This window comes from Eurosta solidaginis, chromosome X (assembly GCF_040869045.1).
Source record: "Eurosta solidaginis isolate ZX-2024a chromosome X, ASM4086904v1, whole genome shotgun sequence".
Classification (NCBI taxonomy): Eukaryota; Metazoa; Arthropoda; class Insecta; order Diptera; family Tephritidae; genus Eurosta; species Eurosta solidaginis.
Genome location: NC_090324.1, coordinates 114,426,978 through 114,447,110, shown reverse-complemented (window position 1 = coordinate 114,447,110; position 20,133 = coordinate 114,426,978). Strand labels below are relative to the sequence as shown.

The window sequence follows — 20,133 nt, the reverse complement described above, 5'->3', positions numbered from 1 at the left end:
ATATTTACATATGTATGCCTATCCCTATGTACATACAAAGCGAATGCAAATTCAATGCCAGCAGCATCATACGATTCTACCGCTACGCAGTCAATTGTTACAGTCCACTTATTGGTTCCAATATTTTCTATTATTTTATTATACTCAGTTGAGCAGAGCTCACGGAGTATATTAACTTTGATTGGATAACGGTTGGTTGTACAGGTATAAAGGAATCGAGATAGATATAGACTTCCATATATCAGTATCGAAAAAAAAAAATCGATTGAGCCATGTCCGTCCGCCCGTCCGTCTGTCTGTCCGTTAACACGATAACTTGAGTAAATTTTGAGGTATCTTGATGAAATTTGGTATGTAGGTTCCTGGGCACTCATCTCAAATCGCTATTTAAAATGAACGATATCGGACAATAACCACGCCCACTTTTTCGATATCGAATATTTCGAAAAATCGAAAAAGTGCGATAATTCATTACCAAGTACGGATTAAGCGATGAAACTTGGTAAGTTAGTTGAACTTATGACGCAGAATAGAAAAATGGTAAAATTTTGGACAATGGGCGTGGCACCGCCCACTTTTAAAAGAAGGTAATTTAGAAGTTTTGCAAGCTGTTATTTGGCAGTCGTTGAAGATATCATGATGAAATTTGGCAGGAACGTTACTCTTATTACTATATGTCTGCTTACTAAAAATTAGCAAAATCGGAGAACAACCACGCCCACTTTTAAAAAAAAAAAATTTTTAATTCAAATTTTAAAAGAAAAGTTAATATCTTTACAGTATATAAGTAAATTATGCCAACATTCAACTCCAGTAATGATATGGTGCAGCAAAATACAAAAATAAAAGAAAATTTCAAAATGGGCCTGGCTCCGCCCTTTTTCATTTAATTTGTCTAGGATACTTTTAATGCCATAAGTCGAAGAAAAATTTACCAATCCTTGTGAAATTTGGTAGAGGCTTGGATTCTAGGACGATAACTGTTTTCTGTGAAAAAGGGCGAAATCGGTTGAAGCCGCGCCCAGTTTTTATACACAGTCGACCGTCTATCCTTCCGCTCGGCCTTTAACACGATAACTTGAGCAAAAATCGATATATCTTTACTAAACTCCGATCACGTACTTACCTGAACTCACTTTGTATTGGTGTAAAAAATGGCCGAAATCCGACTATGACCACGCCCACTTTTTCAATATCGAAAATTACGAAAAATTAAAAAAATGCCATAATTATATACCAAATACGAAAAAAGGGATGAAACATGGTAACTGTATTGGTCTCTTGACGCAAAATATAACTTTAGAAAAAAACTTGGTAAAATGGGTGTGACACCTACCATATTAAGTAGAAGAAAATGAAAAAGTTTTGCAGGGCGAAATCAAAAGCCCTTCGAATCTTGGAAGGAATACTGTTCGTGGTATTAAATATATAAATAAATTAGCGGTACCCGACAGACGAAGTTCTGGATCACCCTTGTCCACATTTTGGTCGATATCTCGAAAACGCCTTCACATATACAACTAAGGGCCACTCCCTTTTAAAACCCTCATTAATACCTTTAATTTGATACCCATATCGTACAAACACATTCTAGAGTCACCCCTGGTCCAAGTTTATGGCGATATCTCGAAAAGGCGCCCACATATAGAACTAACGCCCACTCCTTTTTAAAATACTCATTAACACCTTTCATTTGATACCCATATCGTACAAAAAAATTCTAGAGTCACCCCTGGCCCACCTTTATGGCGATATCTCGAAAAGGCATCCACCTATGGAACTAAGGCCCACTCCCTTTTAAAATACTCATTAACACCTTTCATTTGATACCCATATCGTACAAACAAATTCTAGAGTCACCCCTGGTCCACCTTTACGGCGATATCTCGAAAAGGCGTCCACCTATAGAACTAAGGCCCACGCTCTTTTAAAATACTCATTAACACCTTTCATTTGAAACCCATATTGTACAAACGAATTCTAGAGTCACCCCTGGTCCACCTTTATGGCGATATCTCGAAAAGGCGTCCACCTATAGAACTAAGGCCAACGCCCTTTTAAAATACTCATTAACACCTTTCATTTCATACCCATATTGTACAAACGCAATCTAGAGTCACACCTGGTCCACGTTTATGGCGATATCCCGAAAAGGCGTCCACCCATAGAACTAAGGCCCACTCCCTTTTAAAATACTCATTAATACCTTTCGTTTGATACCCATATCGTACAAACAAATTCTAGAGTCAACCCTGATCCACTTTATGGCGATATCCCTAAATGGCGTCCACCTATAGAACTATGGCCCACTCCCTCTTAAAATACTCTTTAATACCTTTCATTTGATACACATGTCATACAAACACATTCTAGGGTTACCCTCGGTTCATTTTTCTACATTGTTATTTTCCCTTATGTTGTCACCATAGCTCTCAACTGAGTATGTAATGTTCGGTTACACCCGAACTTTACCTTCCTTACTTGTTTTTCTTGATTTCATTGTTCTCTAATTTCCTTTGTTAAACTCTTTACCTATGTAATTTATTTAATAAGTAAATAGACACCTTTGTGGCAATTGAAATATTAAAGTAAAGGCAGAAAATTTTTGTGCTCATATGCATACCGACGCGATATTACCGTCGGTAAATCAATAAAAAGTTAAAGTCAACTGAAAATACTAAGAGTTTTTTTTAAACGGACTTAGTGAAAGCGGTTGCTGGAAATTAGCACACGGGCTAATTAATATTGTGTTTATCGTTCGTTACCATTTAAAAATTTGGTCCTTACGAGCCGGATCGTGCGGGTTCCGGTCTCTAATATCGATATTTGAAAACTGATTCGCGTGGGAATCAATCAAGTGCGAACGATAAAAAATAACAAAAACTTTGTATTTGCAAAAAATTAAATATTCCATTTGCAGAAAATCAATTAAAAGCTTGTGAATAGAATCAAGACAAACTTATTCGGTTATGTCAAAAAACTACAGATATAGTGTAGTTGAGAAAAAAATTTAACATTTCATTTTGGAACAAATTATCTAAAAACTAAACTTTGAAAGTGGCGATATTTTCTTATATCTAAATCATAAAACAAATACAAAAGCTGTGTGTTTTATTTGAGAAAAAATTTTACATTTCATTTGTAAATACCTAGTTCATTTGCAAAAAAATCATTTGAAACCTTGTAAATTAAATACAAAAAAGCTAACAGCTTTAAATTGTGAAAGTGGGAAAAAAGTCTTATCTATGGAGATAAAATTGTACAACAATAATTCAATAGCTTATTTTTATATCAAAACGAGAAAAGTTAAGACGTTGTAACATAGAGTCGTTCATTTGAGAAAAAGTAACTAACTGCAAATAGTGAAATACCTACGTGAAATTTTAGAAAATATTTAAATTTAAATTAACAAAATGAATGTTTTGACGAGAAGGCGTGGTTGGGCTAAGGAAACCATATCCCGTGCATATGATGCAGCTCAAAATATTGAGGAGACAGTCAACGCGGAGCTCTTGGCAAATCGCTTACAAAAGCTAGAGCTAAGTTTTAGTGAGTTGTCTGAATTGAGCAAGCAGCTCTACGAGTACGAGGATCAAGAAGGGTTCGTAGATCCAGTAGTAGTAGTAGACGACATACTGAACTACAAGGATAAGTATTTTATGGCTCATGCATTGCTGTCTACCGCACTGAAAGGCAAGACTCGAGACTTGCCAGGTGCGTCGAATGAAGATTCGATCAACAAGTTGGCTGGGCAACAAGCTGCTTTCCTCGAACGCCTAAATGAAACACAAACTATTTCGAATATCCACTTACCAAAAATCCAAGTACCAACGTTTTCCGGTAGTTATCAAGATCGGCCCTCGTTCAGGGATTTATTTACGGGTGCCATCGATCAAAATAATAATCTAACACCGACACAAAAATTTCATTATTTGAAGTCCTACCTAGCTGGAGAAGCCTTGCAGCTGGTGAAGCGTTTGGCGCTGACAGATGCAAATTATTTGGAGGCATGGGATCGTCTGACACAGCGGTATGATCGTAAACCGCTTATCGTACGATCGTTTATTCAATCCTTTTTATCTCTTCCTACTTGCCACACGGAAAATGCGAATTCTTTGCGGAAAATAACTGACGGAGCAGATGAAGTCATTCGAGGACTTAATGCTCTCAACTCCAACCAACGTGATCCATGGCTTATCCACATACTTTTGGGCAAGGTGGATGACGAAACAAAGAAGGATTGGGCAGAATCCAGCGACGCTGTAATGGAACGGACATTTGAAGAGTTGCTGCAATTTTTAGTTCGCCGATGTGATTCTCTGGAGTCATGCCAACCTAGTACTCATTCAACAGGTCGGCGGGCTGCCGTAGCACATTTTGCAAATTCATCAAAAGTGAAGCACAATAATCAGTGTGTTGTGCAATGCACAGATGTACACACCCTAACTCATTGCCCTAAGTTTAAAGCACTTGAGGTTAATGCCAGACGAATGACTGTGAAAAATAAGAAATTGTGCTTTTATTGCCTAGGTAGCTCCCACCAGTTTAACAAGTGTTTGAGCTCTGTGAAATGCCGTGTTTGTTCTTCCTCCCATCATACTTTATTACTTACTTACTTAATTGGCGCTTAACCGTCTAAACGGTTATGGCCGTCCAACAATTCGCGCCAGTCGCTCCATCGCTCCGCCAACCAGCGCCAATTGGTCACACCAAGGGAGTTTAAATCGTTTTCCACCTGGTCCTTCCAACGGAGTGGGGGGCCACCCTCTACCTCTGCTTCCATAGGCGGGTTCCGATAGAAACACTTTCTTGGCCGGAGCATCATCTTTCATTCGCATAACATGGCCTAGCCAGTGCAGCCGCTGCATTTTAATTCGCTGGACTATGTTGATGTCTGCGTATAGCTCGTACAGCTCATCATTAAATCTTCTTGGGTACTCGCCATCGCCAACACGTAGAGGTCCATAAATCTTTCGAAGAACTTTTCTTTCGAACACTCCCAAAGCCGCTTCATCGGCTGTTGTCATGGTCAATGCTTCTGCCCCATATAGCAGGACGGGTACGATAAGTGACTTGTAGAGTATGATTTTCGTTCGCCGAGAGAGGACTTTACTTTTCAATTGCCTACCTAGTCCAAAGTAGCATTTATTGGCAATATTGATTCTTCGCTGGATTTCAGTGCTGATGTTGCTAGTGTTGAAGTCTTTTACTATTTCGAAATTATGGCTGCCAACAGTAGCGTGGTTGCCAAGGCGCGTATGCGATGACTCTTTGCTCGATGACAGCAGGTACTTCGTTTTGTCCTCATTCACCAGCAAACCCATCTTTACCGCTTCTTTTTCCAGTTCGGAGTATGCAGAACTAACAGTGCGGGTGTTTAGGCCGATGATATCAATGTCATCAGCATATGACAGTAATTGCACGCTGTTTTAGTATATTGTTCCAGTGCGGTTAAGTTCTGCAGCTAGTATAATTTTTTCTAGCATCAAATTAAAGAAATCGCACGATAGGGAGTCACTCTCTCTGAAACCTCGTTTAGTTTCGAACGGCTCGGAGAGGTCCTTCCCAATTCTGACTGAGCTGATGGTGTTGCTCAACGTCATTTTGCACAGAAGTATATGTTATGCGGGAAAACCAAATTCAGACATAGCGACATTTAAGCTGCTCCTTTTCGTGCTGTCGAAGACGGCTTTAAAGTCGACGAAGAGGTGATGTGTGTCGATTCTCTTTTCACGGGTGTTTTTCCAAGATTTGGCGCATTGTGAAAATCTGGTCGATGGTAGATTTACCAGGTCTGAAGCCGCACTGATAAGGTCCAATCAGCCGGTTCACGGTGGGCTTCAATCTTTCGCACAATACACTTGGAAGGACCTTATATGCGATATTAAGAAGGCTGATTCCACGATAGTTGGTGCATTTTGCAGTATCCCCCTTCTTGTGGACTAGGCAAAGAACCCTTAGATTCCAACCGTCGGGCATGCTTTCGTCCGCCCATATTTTGCTAAGAAGCTGGTGCATGCGCCTTACCAACTCCTCGCCGCCGAACTTGAATAGCTCCGCAGGCAATCCATCAGCGCCCACGGCCTTGTTGTTTTTCAATCTGGTTATTGCTATTCTAACTTCGTCATAATCCGGCGAGGGGAAATATATTCCATCATCATCGATTGCGGGATCGGGTTCTTCATCGACATTGCCTTTCTGAACGCGTCGTTCAGGGGTGGAGGTATGTTTGTAATAACTACTTGGGAACCTCTGCGATATCGTCATACGCCGGAAGTCATTCAACTCCTTCAACATAACATCATATTTAATAGCATGCAGTTGACTAATAAAAAGCGTACATACATATTTACATATGTATGCCTATCCCTATGTACATACAAAGCGAATGCACGTTCAATGCCAGCAGCATCATACGATTCTACCGCTACGCAGTCAATTGTTACAGTCCACTTATTGGTTCCAATATTTTATATTATTTTATTTTTTCTTGATTTCATTGTTCTCTAATTTTCTTTGTTAAACTCTTTACCTATGTAATTTATTTAATAAGTAAATAGACACCTTTTTGGCAATTTAAATATTAAAGTAAAGGCAGTCAATTTTTGTGGTCATATGCATACCGACGCGATATTACCGTCGGTAAATCAATAAAAAGTTAAAGTCAACTGAAAATACTAAGAGTTTTATTTTAAACGGACTTATTGAAAGCGGTTGCTGGTTAGTGTTAGTATTGTGTTTATCGTTCGTTACCACATTGTAAATTTTATATTTCCGTGCTGCTTGTTGGGGCACTCCAGTACAAGCTCTTCGTTATTAGAAGTTAAAACGCATATTATGTCATCCACGTATCTAGCATAAAATGACACGCCCAATTTGGATTTCAGCTCCTGTATGTACTTTTCTTCCAGATTTTGCATGAACACTTCCATAAGAATTGCTGATGTGGGGCTTCCCATTCCAAGACTGTTTGTTTGTCTATATATTTTATTGTTGAATTGAAAATAGTTTTGACGTAAAGTGGTTCTTAGCGTATTTGTGGTTTGCATACTTATCACTTTGTTTTTTTGTATTATGAACTATTGTTGAGCTAATTATGTCCAAAGTCTCCGATAGTGGTATTGATGGGTATAAATCTTTTTTGTCAAAAGATACCAATTTGCTAGTATATATATATTTTTTTTGCAATCTCAGCCCCATTTTAACAGCTAGAAGCTTCAAATTTCACCAAATGCTTACGTGTATAGCATATATTGATGTCTGAAAAAATCATTGAGATCGGTGGTATACATAGTATATATCTCATACAACCGATTGTTCAGATAAGAAACTTTGCGCAATTTCTGCCCCGTTTTAACAACTAGAAGCTTCAAATTTCACCAAATGCTTACGTATATAGCATATATTATTGTCTGAAAAAATCATAGAGATCGGTGGTATATATATTATATACCCCATATAAACTGTTGTTTTTGCCCCTTTTTTACGGCTAGAAGCTTCAAAATTCATCATATTTCATCAAATAGTTACGTTTACGTCATATATTTTTGAAATACGTGATTCGTAGTCATATTTTTTACATGAAGACCACAAAAAAACGTGAAGCTTTGCATTGTCACACAAAGTACCAACCTATTTTTTATTTTATATTTATCTTAAAAATCGTTTAGATATGTTCAAATTTCACCAAATGCTTACGTGTATAGTATATATTATTGTCTGAAAAAATCATAGAGACCGGTGGTATATATAGTATATATTTCATACAACCGATTGTTCAGATGAGAAACTTTGCGCAATTTCTGCCCCATTTTAACAGCTAGAAGCTTCAAATTTCACCAAATGCATACGTATATAGCCTTTATTGTTGTCTGAAAAAATCATAGAGATCGGTGGCATATATATTATATACCCCATATAAACTGTCCTTTTTGCACCTTTTTTATGGCTAGAAGCTTCAAAATTCATCAAAATTCATCAAATAGTTACGTTCACGTCAAATATTGTTGAAGTACGTAATTTTTAGTCACAGTTTTTACACGCAGACCACAAAAAACCTGAAACTTTGCATCCTCACACAATGTACTTACCTATTTTTTATTTTATATTTATCTTAAAAATCGTTTAGGTATGTACATCTGTTCACTATATATTTCTTATCTTATACATCCGATTATTTGGAGATTACGAACGGGAAAAAGCCCCATTCATGAAAGGTATGAAGTCTTCGGAACAGCCGAAGACATTCCCGTCCTTACTTGTTTATTTTATATTTATCTTAAAAATCGTTTAGGTATGTACATCTGTTCAGTATATATTTCTTATCTTATACTTCCGGTTATTTGGAGATTACGAACCGGATAAGTATATTGTTCAGCCATGAAAGGTATGAAGTTTTCGGCACAGCCGAATACAGTCCCGTCCTTACTTATTTTAATTGCTTTTCAAGTGCCATGTAACCCCACACATTAGATTTAATAATTTATGTAGTTATAGCATTCAACACTATTATATCATATTTTACAGAATGCTTTACATTTTTTCTTATATTTCAATCTAAATGATGTTAACTTCAGTTAATATGTTACGATGGAAGAAAAAAATAAATAAACCATAACCATAACCTCCTTTTTTATGATTTCCCTGCACATGTGTCTTGCGTGCTCCTGTTCTTCCTGTTGTATCAATGACATTGCGATCTCCGCATCTACGATCGCTTGCTCCGTTTTTCTTACTGTATTTTGGTCCATGATGTTGTGCTTCCGGCCCTTTTCGAGTATTTGTGCCTCTTCCTTGGTAATGGCCACTGTGAGGTTAACGAACTTGTCATGAAACTGGTAAGGTTTTTGGTTTTGGTTACCCTCTCGTCGTCCTGCCAGCTTGTCCAATTTTCGGTTCAGCGACCTGTATTTTTGTTGTAGTTCCTTATCGACCTCTGTCTTAATGTGGTCGAAACATTCCATTAATGCATTCGTAGGTAGTTGTTCTGCCAATCTTACATGGATTGATAATAACTCGGCATTTATCTCATCCTTCTTCGAGTATTACCTTTTCAACTCATATTTTAAAAAATCCTTTTCCGCTTTTCTAACTGTTTTCCAGCTAGCTTTGGTATTTGCCTTTATTGTTATTTTAGCGAATTTTGGAGTAACATTCAATTCCAGGCATTGTTTGTTGAACCAAATGCTCGCCTTTGCTTTATATATTTTCAGTAGGCGTCGCTTGTAAATTGTTAGTAGTCCGTTCGCGTTCAAGTTAAAAGCCTGACAAGCAATAACTGACTTATCTTGTTTTGTTGATTTTCCGACAGGGTGGATAAATGATGTATATTGGAACGATCTTCCGTCATCCCTTGTCAAATTTGGTTTTGAGACAAACCGGTTTCGGCGTTGTGCCAACATCAGTGTCGATTTTCGTTCTGATCTTTTGTTGTTGTTTGTCCTGTATTTATAGCTCGTAGGTGCATGAGCAGGTATTGTCAAAATTGATGCATGTGTATATTTAGTTATGTGTATGTGCTGTGTGTTCATTCAGAACCGAGGGTGGTTTACTAATCGATTTGTGTGGCTGACTGGGGTAGGTGAAGTTCCGTAATTTTAGTCGTTTGGTCTTCTTTGTGGGTTTGTTGTTTTGGTGTGTTAATTGTTTTGTGTTTATTTGTTGTTGTGTGTTTGTCTGTTGTACCTGTGTGATTACTTTGTTACTTGTAAACAAGTTTTATAGGCTCGAATATTGTGTCAGAAATTGTGTTTATCTGTTCGTTTATTATTCTAACGTCGAATGTTTTCTGTTTGTATATTTCCACGTTTTCGAGAACTTTGAGACGTCGGCCTTTTGGTTGTACTGTTTTATTGATGTTTGCTGGGGAACATTCATTATCGACCATGTGATTCGCGAAGTTAGACTCGGGTATAATGTTTGGATTCCGTATTTTTGTTGAAATCTCTAATATGTTCTCTGAACCTCGTTCTTATTTGCCGTCCAGTTTGTCCTATGTAACTATGCTGGAATCCGCAGGTAAGCTTGTATACGCCGCGGCTGCTAAACGGATCCTCTGAGTTATTAATAGTTCTTAGTTTTCGCCCTAGATTGTTCGAATTTTCGAATGCTGTGTTAATGTTGTATTTTTTAAAGAAGTTTGCCAATTTATATGTTGCTTTTCCAGTATATGTCATGGTCGTCCAGCTATTATTTTATTTTCATTATTTCTTTTTGTTCTCCATTTGTCCTTCTGAGCTTATCTACTAGTGCTTTTTTATATCATCCATTGTTTGCAGCATATTATATATGACCTCAAGTTCTCTCTTATATGCCTCTTGTGAAAGAGGTGTTCTTTCAAGTCTATGTACCAAGTGCCTTAATGCTGCATTTTTATGCTGTTTATGTTCTTTCTTAGCTCTACGGTATGAACTCTCCCTATTAGTTCTGCTGTGTTAGCTATTGCATATTCGTTCCTTAGCTCCAGAGTATTTTTCAATATCATTTTTAAATATTTGGACAGTTTGTAACATGGTGCCGATTTAAGATTAATGATGGGCCTCATTGGCGTGTCCGGCTTGTGGATTTTTGGTAGCGCAATCAGTGGAGGAGCCGAAGGGTTCATTTGGACCAATCTATGTGCCATGTTAGAATCTACTATATTTTTTGCATTTTTTATAGCAACTTTGATTTGTTTTTGGTATTCATCTGTGAGATCCTCTCTCGTTCTTCGACATTTCATTTCCTCTATGAGATCTTCGGTTTTGGATATATATTTCTCTTTTTCCATTAGCACGGTGGTGTATCCTTTGTCCGCTTTCGTTGTGATAATATTGTTTTTCCTTAGTTTATGCCGTAGATTCTTTATTGTTTTCTCCTCTTTATTAGAGTTTTGTCCTTCTTGGGCTTTCACATAATTATATCAAAAATTTGCTGGACCCTGTTGCTTAATTTGTATCTGAATTAAAAATTTTGTTATATCGCCATATACATACATACTCATTTTAATTGATTTTTAAGTGCCATGTAACCCCACACATTAGATTTAATAATTTATTTAGTTGTAGCATTCAACTCTATTATATCATATTTTACAGAATGCTTTACCTTTTTTCTTATATTTCAATCTAAATGATGTTAACTTCAGTTAATATGTTACGATGGAAGAAAAAATGAATAAACCATAACCATAACCTCCTTTTTTATGATTTCCCTGCACATGTGTCTTGTGTGCTCCTGTTCTTCCTGTTGTATCAATAACATTGCGATCTCCGCATCTACGATCGCTTGCTCCGTTTTTCTTACTGTATTTTGGTCCATGATATTGTGCTTCAGGCCCTTTTCGAGAATTTGTGCATCTTCCTTGGTAATGGCCACTGTTGTGAGGTTAACGAACTTGTCATGAAACTGGTGAGTTTTTGGGTTTTGGTTACCATCTCGTCGTCCTGCCAGCTTGTCCAATTTTTGGTTCAGCGACCTGTATTTTTGTTGTAGTTCCTGATCGACCTCTGTCTTAATGTGGTCGAAACATTCCATTAATGCAGTCGTAGGTAGTTGTTCTGCCAATCTTGCATGGATAGATAATAACTCGGCATTTATCTCATCCTTCGAGTATAAGCTTTCCAACTCATATTTTAAAAAATCCTTTTCCTTTATTGTTATTTTAGCGAACTTTGGAGTAACATTCAATTCCAAGCATTGTTTGTTGAAGCAAATGCTCGCCTTTGCTTTATATATTTTCAGTAGGCGTCGCTTGTAAATTGTTAGTAGTCCGTCCGCGTTCAAGTTAAAAGCCTGACAAGCAATAACTGACTTATCTTGCTTTGTTGATTTTCCGACAGGGTGAATAAATGATGTATATTGGAACGATTTTCCGTCATCCCATGTCAAATTTGGTTTTGAGACAAACCGGTTTCGGCGTTGTGCCATCATCAGTGTCGCTTTTCGTTCTGATCTTTTGTTGTCGTTTGTCCTGTATTTATAGTTCATAGGTGCATGAGCAGGTATTGTCAAAAGTGATGCATGTGTATATTTAGTTATGTGTATGTGCTGTGTGTTCATTCAGAACCGAGGGTGGTTTACTAATCGATTTGTGTGGCTGACTGGGGTAGGTAAAGATCCGTAATTTTAGTCGCTTGACCTTCTTTGTGGGTTCGTTGTTTTAGTGTGTTCATTGTTTTGTGTTTATTTGTTGTTGGGTGTTTGTCTGTTGTACCTGTGTGATTACTTTGTTTCTTGTAAACAAGTTTTAAAGGCTCGAATATTGTGTCAGAAAATGGGTTTATCTGTTCGTTTATTATTCTACCGTCGAATCTTTTTTGTTTGTAGGTTTCCATGTTTTCGAGTACGTTGAGACGTTGGCCTTTTGCTTGTATGTGAAGAACCCTAACTGTTTTATTGATGTTTGCTGGGGAACATTCATCCTCGACCATGTGATTCGCGAAGTTAGACTCGGGTATAATGTTTGGATTCCGTATTTTTTTGTTATAATCTATAATATGTTTTCTGAACCTCCTTCTTATTTGCCGTCTTGTTTGTCCTATGTAACTATGCTGGAATCAGCAGGTAAGCTTGTATACGACGTGGCAGCTAAACGGATCCTCTGAGTTAGTGTTAGTTCTTAGTTTTCACCCTAGATTGTTCGGTGTTTTGAATGCTGTGTTAGTGTTGTATTTTTTAAAGAAGTTTGCCAATTTATATATTGCTTTTCCCGTCTATGTCATGGTCGTCCAGCTATTATTTTCCCTTTCATTATTTCTTTTTGAATCCCCATTTGTCCTTCTGAGCTTATCTACTAGTGCTTATCTACACGTTTAAAGTAACAGCGATGGAAGTTGGTATAAATAAAAAACTAAAATTATTATTAAAAAACGATTTGCTCGGGGCCGTATCGTGTTTTCCGAGATCGAGATACTCGTCTCCTAAAATTGCATACTTGATTTCGTGTTATACTTGGACGTATGACTGGTATCGTAATTTGGTATCACATTTTTCTCTGTGTAGTGGTAACGCCCACTTATTGATTTTGATCGATATCGTGAACACGTTTAAAGTTACAGCGTTGAAAGTTGGTATAAATAAAAAACTAAAATTATTATTAAAAAACGTTTTGCTCTGGGCCCGCATCGTGTTTTCCGAACCGATATACTCGTCTCCTAAAATTGCATATTTGGTATCGTGTTATATTTGACCGTATGACTGGTATCATAATTTGGTATTACGAATGCAGTGAGCATACTCCATAAATCGTAAATGTTACACAATTTTATTCGAGAGCAAAAAGGCTCTCGAAAACATTCAATTGAATATTTCTTTGGCAGAAAAAGGAATAAACATAAATAGACGCCACTGGCTACAGTGCACTTTATAAAGTAGGCTAATTCTATAGAGGCTTGGAAACCAAATCGCATAATGACTATCCAGATGCAGCCAAGCATTAGTGGCAACAATAATGTGTACCTCCGCCCCTCAGGAATGATTAACTGTCAACCTACTGGTGGCCTAGCAAACAGGTCAATACCTAAGAGGGATATATGGATCACCAATTGTATTGACCCATAAATTGCTTCTACGGTAGTATCCAATTTCGGCACGTCCAAGTAAACTAGAACTTAAACAACCATTTTGAATGTTTATATAAAAAAAAGTGTATTTTTTTATTTTTCCATTACAAACTCAAAGAATCTGTTACAATATATCGAAAATTACGATACGATAGTTAACGGGTGCCGCAATACCAGTACTGTCTAACATACCATCAGTAACGTAAATATTTTCCATGCAATTTTTATACTTATTATTAAGAATTCATGAGCTTATCACCGGCTTAAAATAACTGAATATACAATTATTATGTTTTTCTAAGAGAAACTGAAACGAAAGAAAGAAATATTTACTGGCATATTGCGATGGTACCATTTCGAAAACCGCCAACGTAATCCTCATCAGGCAATTTCGTAATGTTATCAAAGGTTTCACCGATATTCGAACCGCGAATCACACTGTGAAACTGCAGTTGCCTTAACCACTAGGCTATCCTGCTGGTATTTGTTTTCATGCTTATTTCAGTTTTTCTCATTTCTACACTAACAACACAATTGAGACATTCTGGCTCTATTAATTTGCGTGTTGTGTAGATTTGTTTTTGTAAAGTTTCTTTTTCGTTGAGAATGAGAAGATTTGTAAACTCTTGCTCAGTTTTACATATTTATGTTTGTTTGTGTAATGGTGTGCAATTTATACTTATTATTGAGAATTCATGAGCTTAACACCGGCTTATAATAATTGAATATTCAATTATTATGTTTTCTAAGAGAAACTGAAAAGAAAGAAAGAAACATTTACTGGCATATTGCGATGGTATCATTTCGAAAACCGTCATGTAATCATCGTCAAGCAATTTCGTAATGTTATCAAAGGTCTCACCGATATTCGAACCGCGAATCACACGGTGAAACTGCTGGTGCCTTATCACCCATTGAATCTTAATAATAATTAATTCTTAATAATAAGTATAAATTGAACACACCATTAAAACAAACAAACATAAATGCAATGTTTATGCGATAAAACTTATAACTATCATGTCCGTGGTAATAAACACATTATTTTTATAAGAAATTTTTATTATTTTTAAATCATGTGTTATTTTAAGCCTAAACGACTCTGAAAACCAATAAAAAAATTTTAAATCCTATTAAGTTCATGCTATGAGGTAAGGTAGGCTAAGCTGTTTTTTGAAATTTTAAGTACAGTAAGTATTTTGTCGCTACTTTGACATTTCAGCTTTCGGCAAAGTACGTTTTTCACAAACCCGAGAAAAACAAAAACAAAATACATGGAATATGTGTGTGTTCATTTTTATGTATGTAATTAGTTTGAATACTCATTTAAAGTTTTTCAGAGAATTGACTAAAAATTAATTAACGCAAGTAAAGTGATGCAAGTCGAACAAAGTATCCAAATAAAGTGCCGAATTTTTCCTATTCAACTTAAAGGTGGGGAGTTGCTGGGACCACTGAAAATTGCTTGCCAACAGCCAATTATCTCTCAAACGTGTTTTGTAATTTGGAATATTGTATTATAAAAACGTTTCAAAAACCCCAATCTAAAATTTCATACATAACTAAAAGTTAAAATACATGCATAGGAAGTCGCGTGTAATAGGTGGCAAAATACACATACTCTATAAAGGCTTATAACAAAAACGATTTTTGTACAGTCATTTGGTTTTATTTAAGGTGAAAGGCCATATAAGTGCCACTTGCCAGACTGTGGACGAGCCTTCATTCAATTATCAAATCTTCAGCAACATTTACGTAATCACGACGCTCAAGTAGAACGCGCCAAAAACCGTCCCTTCCATTGTAATATCTGTGGCAAAGGATTCGCAACCGAATCCAGTCTTCGAACGCATACATCAAAGGTCAGTAATATAATATATATTTCCAACAATCTATAACCCTTGAGGTTCTATACGTACGAAATTTACATCTAATTTTGTAAGGACTTATTATCAGGACAAGTAAAAATGTAAATCCTTTATAAAACAAGCTTTATAATGAAATGCACCATTCCGATTAGAAAGTGCACAAATTTAATCAATTATTTATCGAGGTGTGTGTATCGGATCATCATGGTAAAAGCGCAATAGAGGGTGCGGATTATTTTGGTTTTTCTATTGATTATTCACTTATAGAGCTTTCATAGTTTTCACTACACTGCGAGTCGAAAAACAAGAGCAGAGCAAATTGTACAGTTACCCTAGTAAAAAAAATATTTGTGTTTAAAATCCTCTCAAATTGCACAAAATGAATGCAGAAGTGGTCAAGTTATATTAAGAAAGGCCGGTGTTTAAGGCATGATCCAGTTTTCGGACAGTCCTCCCTGCGTCTGGCAATACCCAGCCAGGAGCAGGCAAGTGCAGCTCAGTTGTGCAAGCCAACCACCACCAGTTTTACATAAACCACCTACTCAAACGCATCATTGCCCGAATAATACAAGTTCTATCGCCCTCCCCATTAATATTCGTTTTTAAAAAGTGTGTATTATAAATAAATATATACATATATACAAAATGAACTAAAACATTTTAAAGGGTTTTTGGTTAATTCATTTTATGGTGAAAAAGTGTCCATGGTAGTTTCGAGGCCAAAAGAATCAATGGGCAAAATAAATAATACTTTGGGGAAAACAAAAAAATAAATTTTATCTTGAAACACAAATACAAAATTTGACATTAAAATAATAAGAAGAAAAACGCGGTTCGGCCCGAACACAAAAATGTTGACAAATATTTTATATCAGTTCTTATCGTAAACTCAGTGAGTGTGGTCATAAACAGAGCGTTTTACCTGAATCTGCACTCTTGCAAACAAATAATCGTGTGTACTTAAAATTTGCATTCTTGTAAATAAATAATCGTGTGAAGTAAAAACAAAAAAAGACGCTGTTTCGGGTGGTATGTGTGATGACAGCGGAGGCTGGCAAAGCATGTACCAGCATAAGGCATTTAAGCACAAAATTATTGATTCTCCAGTTCTATCAAAAAAGCAACAAAGACGAAACAATACACCAAATACGACAAACCGGTTTTCTGTCCTAGGCACAAACACCCAAACTGATGTCAGCACTGCTAACAACAATAGCAATGAACAAGAACCAGCAACAACTGAGAGTGTCACCCATAAAACTCCCCCAATTTTCATACCAAATGTAAAACATTAATAAAATGATCACTAGTTCTCGGTTCTAATTGGCAGAGAAAACTTTCCGTAAAAGTCCGGGAGAGATGGACAAGATAGAGTGATGCCCAAAAATAGTGATCATTACAGAAAATTAGTGGCTTTTCTTGACACTAATAACATTGTTTTCCACACTTATCAGCTAAAAGAGGACAAACCCTATAGAATAGTAATTAAGAACATTCACTTCTCTACACCTAAATAAGACATAATACATGATTTAGCTCAACAAGGCCACAATGTGCGAAACATTATAAACGCTCGTAGCAAAACAACAAAAATGCCAAAAATGCTTTGCTGACCTTAAACCATCAGCAAACAATAAAAGTGGTTTTGGTATCAATCGGATATGTAGTGCAGTGGTCAAAATTGAGCCGCCTCGAAAACGATTTAGTACAATGTCATCGTTGTCAGGACTTGGACATACCAAACGCTATTGTAAAAAGCCATTTAAATGTGTGAAGTGTGGACTAGACCATCCGATCTTTCTTTGTGAAAAAACCAATGATTCTCCACCAAAATGTGTACATTGCCTGCAAAATCATACCGCCAACTACAAGGGTTGTCGGGTTTATCAGGAACTTGTTTGTAAATAAGATACAGTCAAGTCGGCCAACAGCAGATCTAATGCCATGTATATGTCAAATGCCACCACTTCCCAACAACAACGTAAGCTCCGCAGATATCACAAAAGGACAACAAAGCCCTAAAACAACTAGACATAACAATTTTGAAAAGCTAGAAGCACTGATCTCTAAGCGAATTGAGCTAACCTCAGAGCTCATGACAGTGATGACGTCCCTTCTATCTAAATTATGCAGCTAAGTCTTAAGATGGCAATATGGAACGCCAATCGAGAACGAAAATCGACACTAATAATGGCACACGCCCAAACCGGTTTGTCTCGAAACCAAATTTGAGGAGGGATGACGGAGAATCGTTCCAGTATACATCATTTATCCACCCTGTGGGAAAATCAACAAAACAAAATAAGTCAGTAATCATAAATTAGAAGTAGAATATTTTATGGTAACTAGAAACGTAGATATACTCATGATTTCTGAAACACACTTTACCAATAAATCCTCTTTCAAAACATATAGTTTTGATACCATTACTTGTACCCATTATGATGGCAAAGCTCACGGTGGTGCTGTAATAATTATTAAGTCCACATTAAAATATAAAGTACTTGTTTGCTGGGTTGAAGCTGTTTCGGTCGATATGTATAAAGAAAAAACCAAGAGTTTTTACTTTTCTCTTCTATGCATTTCGACGCATCCGCATCATCACCAGGAAGTTTATTTTATTTTCAAACAAACAACATGAAAAATACAAAACGAATCATTATTTTCAATAAACATTACAAATTCAACATTAAAACAATAACTCACAATAATTTAATTTGTTGTACACACACAATAACATCACAGGTTCAGGACAATCGACACATTTATTTTGCTTATTTTCTATTTTTGTTTTTATAATTTTTTTTAGTGCTGTATAAGCGCTATTTGTATTGTCAATGTCTTCTTTTAAAATTCATTACGTTCGTTATATGTTGTTGGGTGAGGAAACTTTCCAGTGTCATCCTCTTTTTGCATCTTCTCTCAACATCTAAAATTCTTGCGTTCCCAAAATCAGCTGTATGATCGTAGTCAGTCAGTTGTTGAGAAAGCGCGGTATTTGTTTTTCTGTTTTTTGCGTCCATTTCACGTTCGTGTCTTCTCGTTCTCAATGCTCTTTTCGTTGTGCCAATGTAACATTTATTGAAGGCAATGTTTTTGTTACCGTTGCATTGAATTTTATACACTACATTGCATTGTTGTTCCTTGTCTATTTTGTCTTTTGTTTTTGGAAAAAAACTATTATGTGTATTGTGTGGTTTGTGAGCAAATGTCATGTTGTCTTTTTTCATAATTCTCCTGAGCGATTGATTACTTGTTAGTCCGGGTATGTAGGTAACTCCAATGCAAGTTTTGTTTGTTTTTGCTTCTGTTTGTCCATTTGATGAATTAAGGTGGTCCATTTTTTGTGTCGTATTAATTATAAGCTTTTCTATTAGTGCATTCCGGTAGCCATTTTTGAAGATAATATTTTTTATTTGCTTCTTGTTTTCTTCTATGAAATCGCTTTGTGCTAATTCTTTAGTAAATTGTATCTTGGTATGCTGTGCGTTAAATATTGTTAGTATGTCTTCCACGTCTTTAGCTTTAACAATTGCGAATATATCATCTACATATTTGGTTATTTATTTGACATATATGTCTTTGCTTTTCAATTCAGCGAGGCTGTCGTCCAATATTTTGTCCAGAACGATATCTGCAATGGTTGGAGGTAGCGGGTTTCCTCTTGGCGTTCCGTAGATTTCTTGGTATAGAGTGTTGTTATATAAAAAGTAATTGTTGTCACGTAAGCAGAAATCGAGTATCGCCCGGAACTGTTTTTTGTCTATTTGTGTATGTGTCTCCAATTTTTCCCATTTTTGCATAATATTGCGTATTGCTAAATGTATGGGTATATGAGAGTTTCGTCGTCTTGAATTGTGAAATTATTAACTTTTTCTTTAAGTTGAAGTGATTTTTTTATATTAAGATCTTCGGATATAATATTTTTTAAAATGCTTCCAACAAATTTTGATAATTTGTAACATGGTACATTAATAGATGAGCAAATAGGTCTAAGTGGTGCAAGTGATTTGTGAATTTTCAGAAGTCCGTAAAGTCTTGGAGCATTAGCAGCCGCGGATGTCAGCTGACATTTTTGTTTTGCGTCGAGTCTCCTTTGTTTGTAAAGATTATTTATAATTGGGTTATTCTTCCGCATCAGTTTTTGTGTAGGATCATTCCTAATTGTTTTGTATGTGTTTTTGTCGTTTAGCAACTCTTCCATTTTTAGTTCGTATTCGTCCTTGTATTCGTACTTGTATAACTGTCTTGTTGCCTTTGTCTGCATTTGTTATTATGATCTCCTTTCTGTGTTGGTTAAGGAAACTTTTGGTGTCTGCCGATGTTTTCAGTATAAAATTGTCCTTCGTGTAGTTTCTAATTTTTTGCTGAAAAGTATTGATTTTTGCCGCAATGTCACTCCTTACAGTATCTTTTTCCCTCTCGTCCTCAAAACTTTTTACGCATTGTTCCAAATCGGCGATTATTTCAATGGGTGAAAGTTTTTTCCTTGACACTGGTAAGGCGAATTTGTTGCCAAGTGACAATAACCAACGCGACTCCTGCGGTACTTCGATGTTCGTATTGTACACACACCATTTTTCATTTAATCTCATGCCAAATTTTATAGTATTTTTCGATATTTGTTTCTGGAGTTTGTCATTGCATACATTTTGTGTGTTTGTGGCGATTTGTGTGGAAAAATGTTTGTGGTTCTCTATAATTTTTTCGTAATCTGTTTGCTG

At 36.3% G+C, this 20,133-nt stretch overlaps 1 protein-coding gene across 1 annotated transcript in view; it reads left to right on the top strand.

Annotated features, from left to right (window-relative positions):
* Positions 1 to 20,133, top strand: part of dati (datilografo) — a 1,513,307-nt gene that overhangs the window by 320,827 nt on the left and 1,172,347 nt on the right. The window contains exon 3 of the mRNA XM_067758063.1: positions 15,219 to 15,403. Coding sequence (XP_067614164.1) covers positions 15,219 to 15,403 — 185 coding nt within the window. The remainder of the gene's footprint in view (positions 1 to 15,218; positions 15,404 to 20,133) is intronic.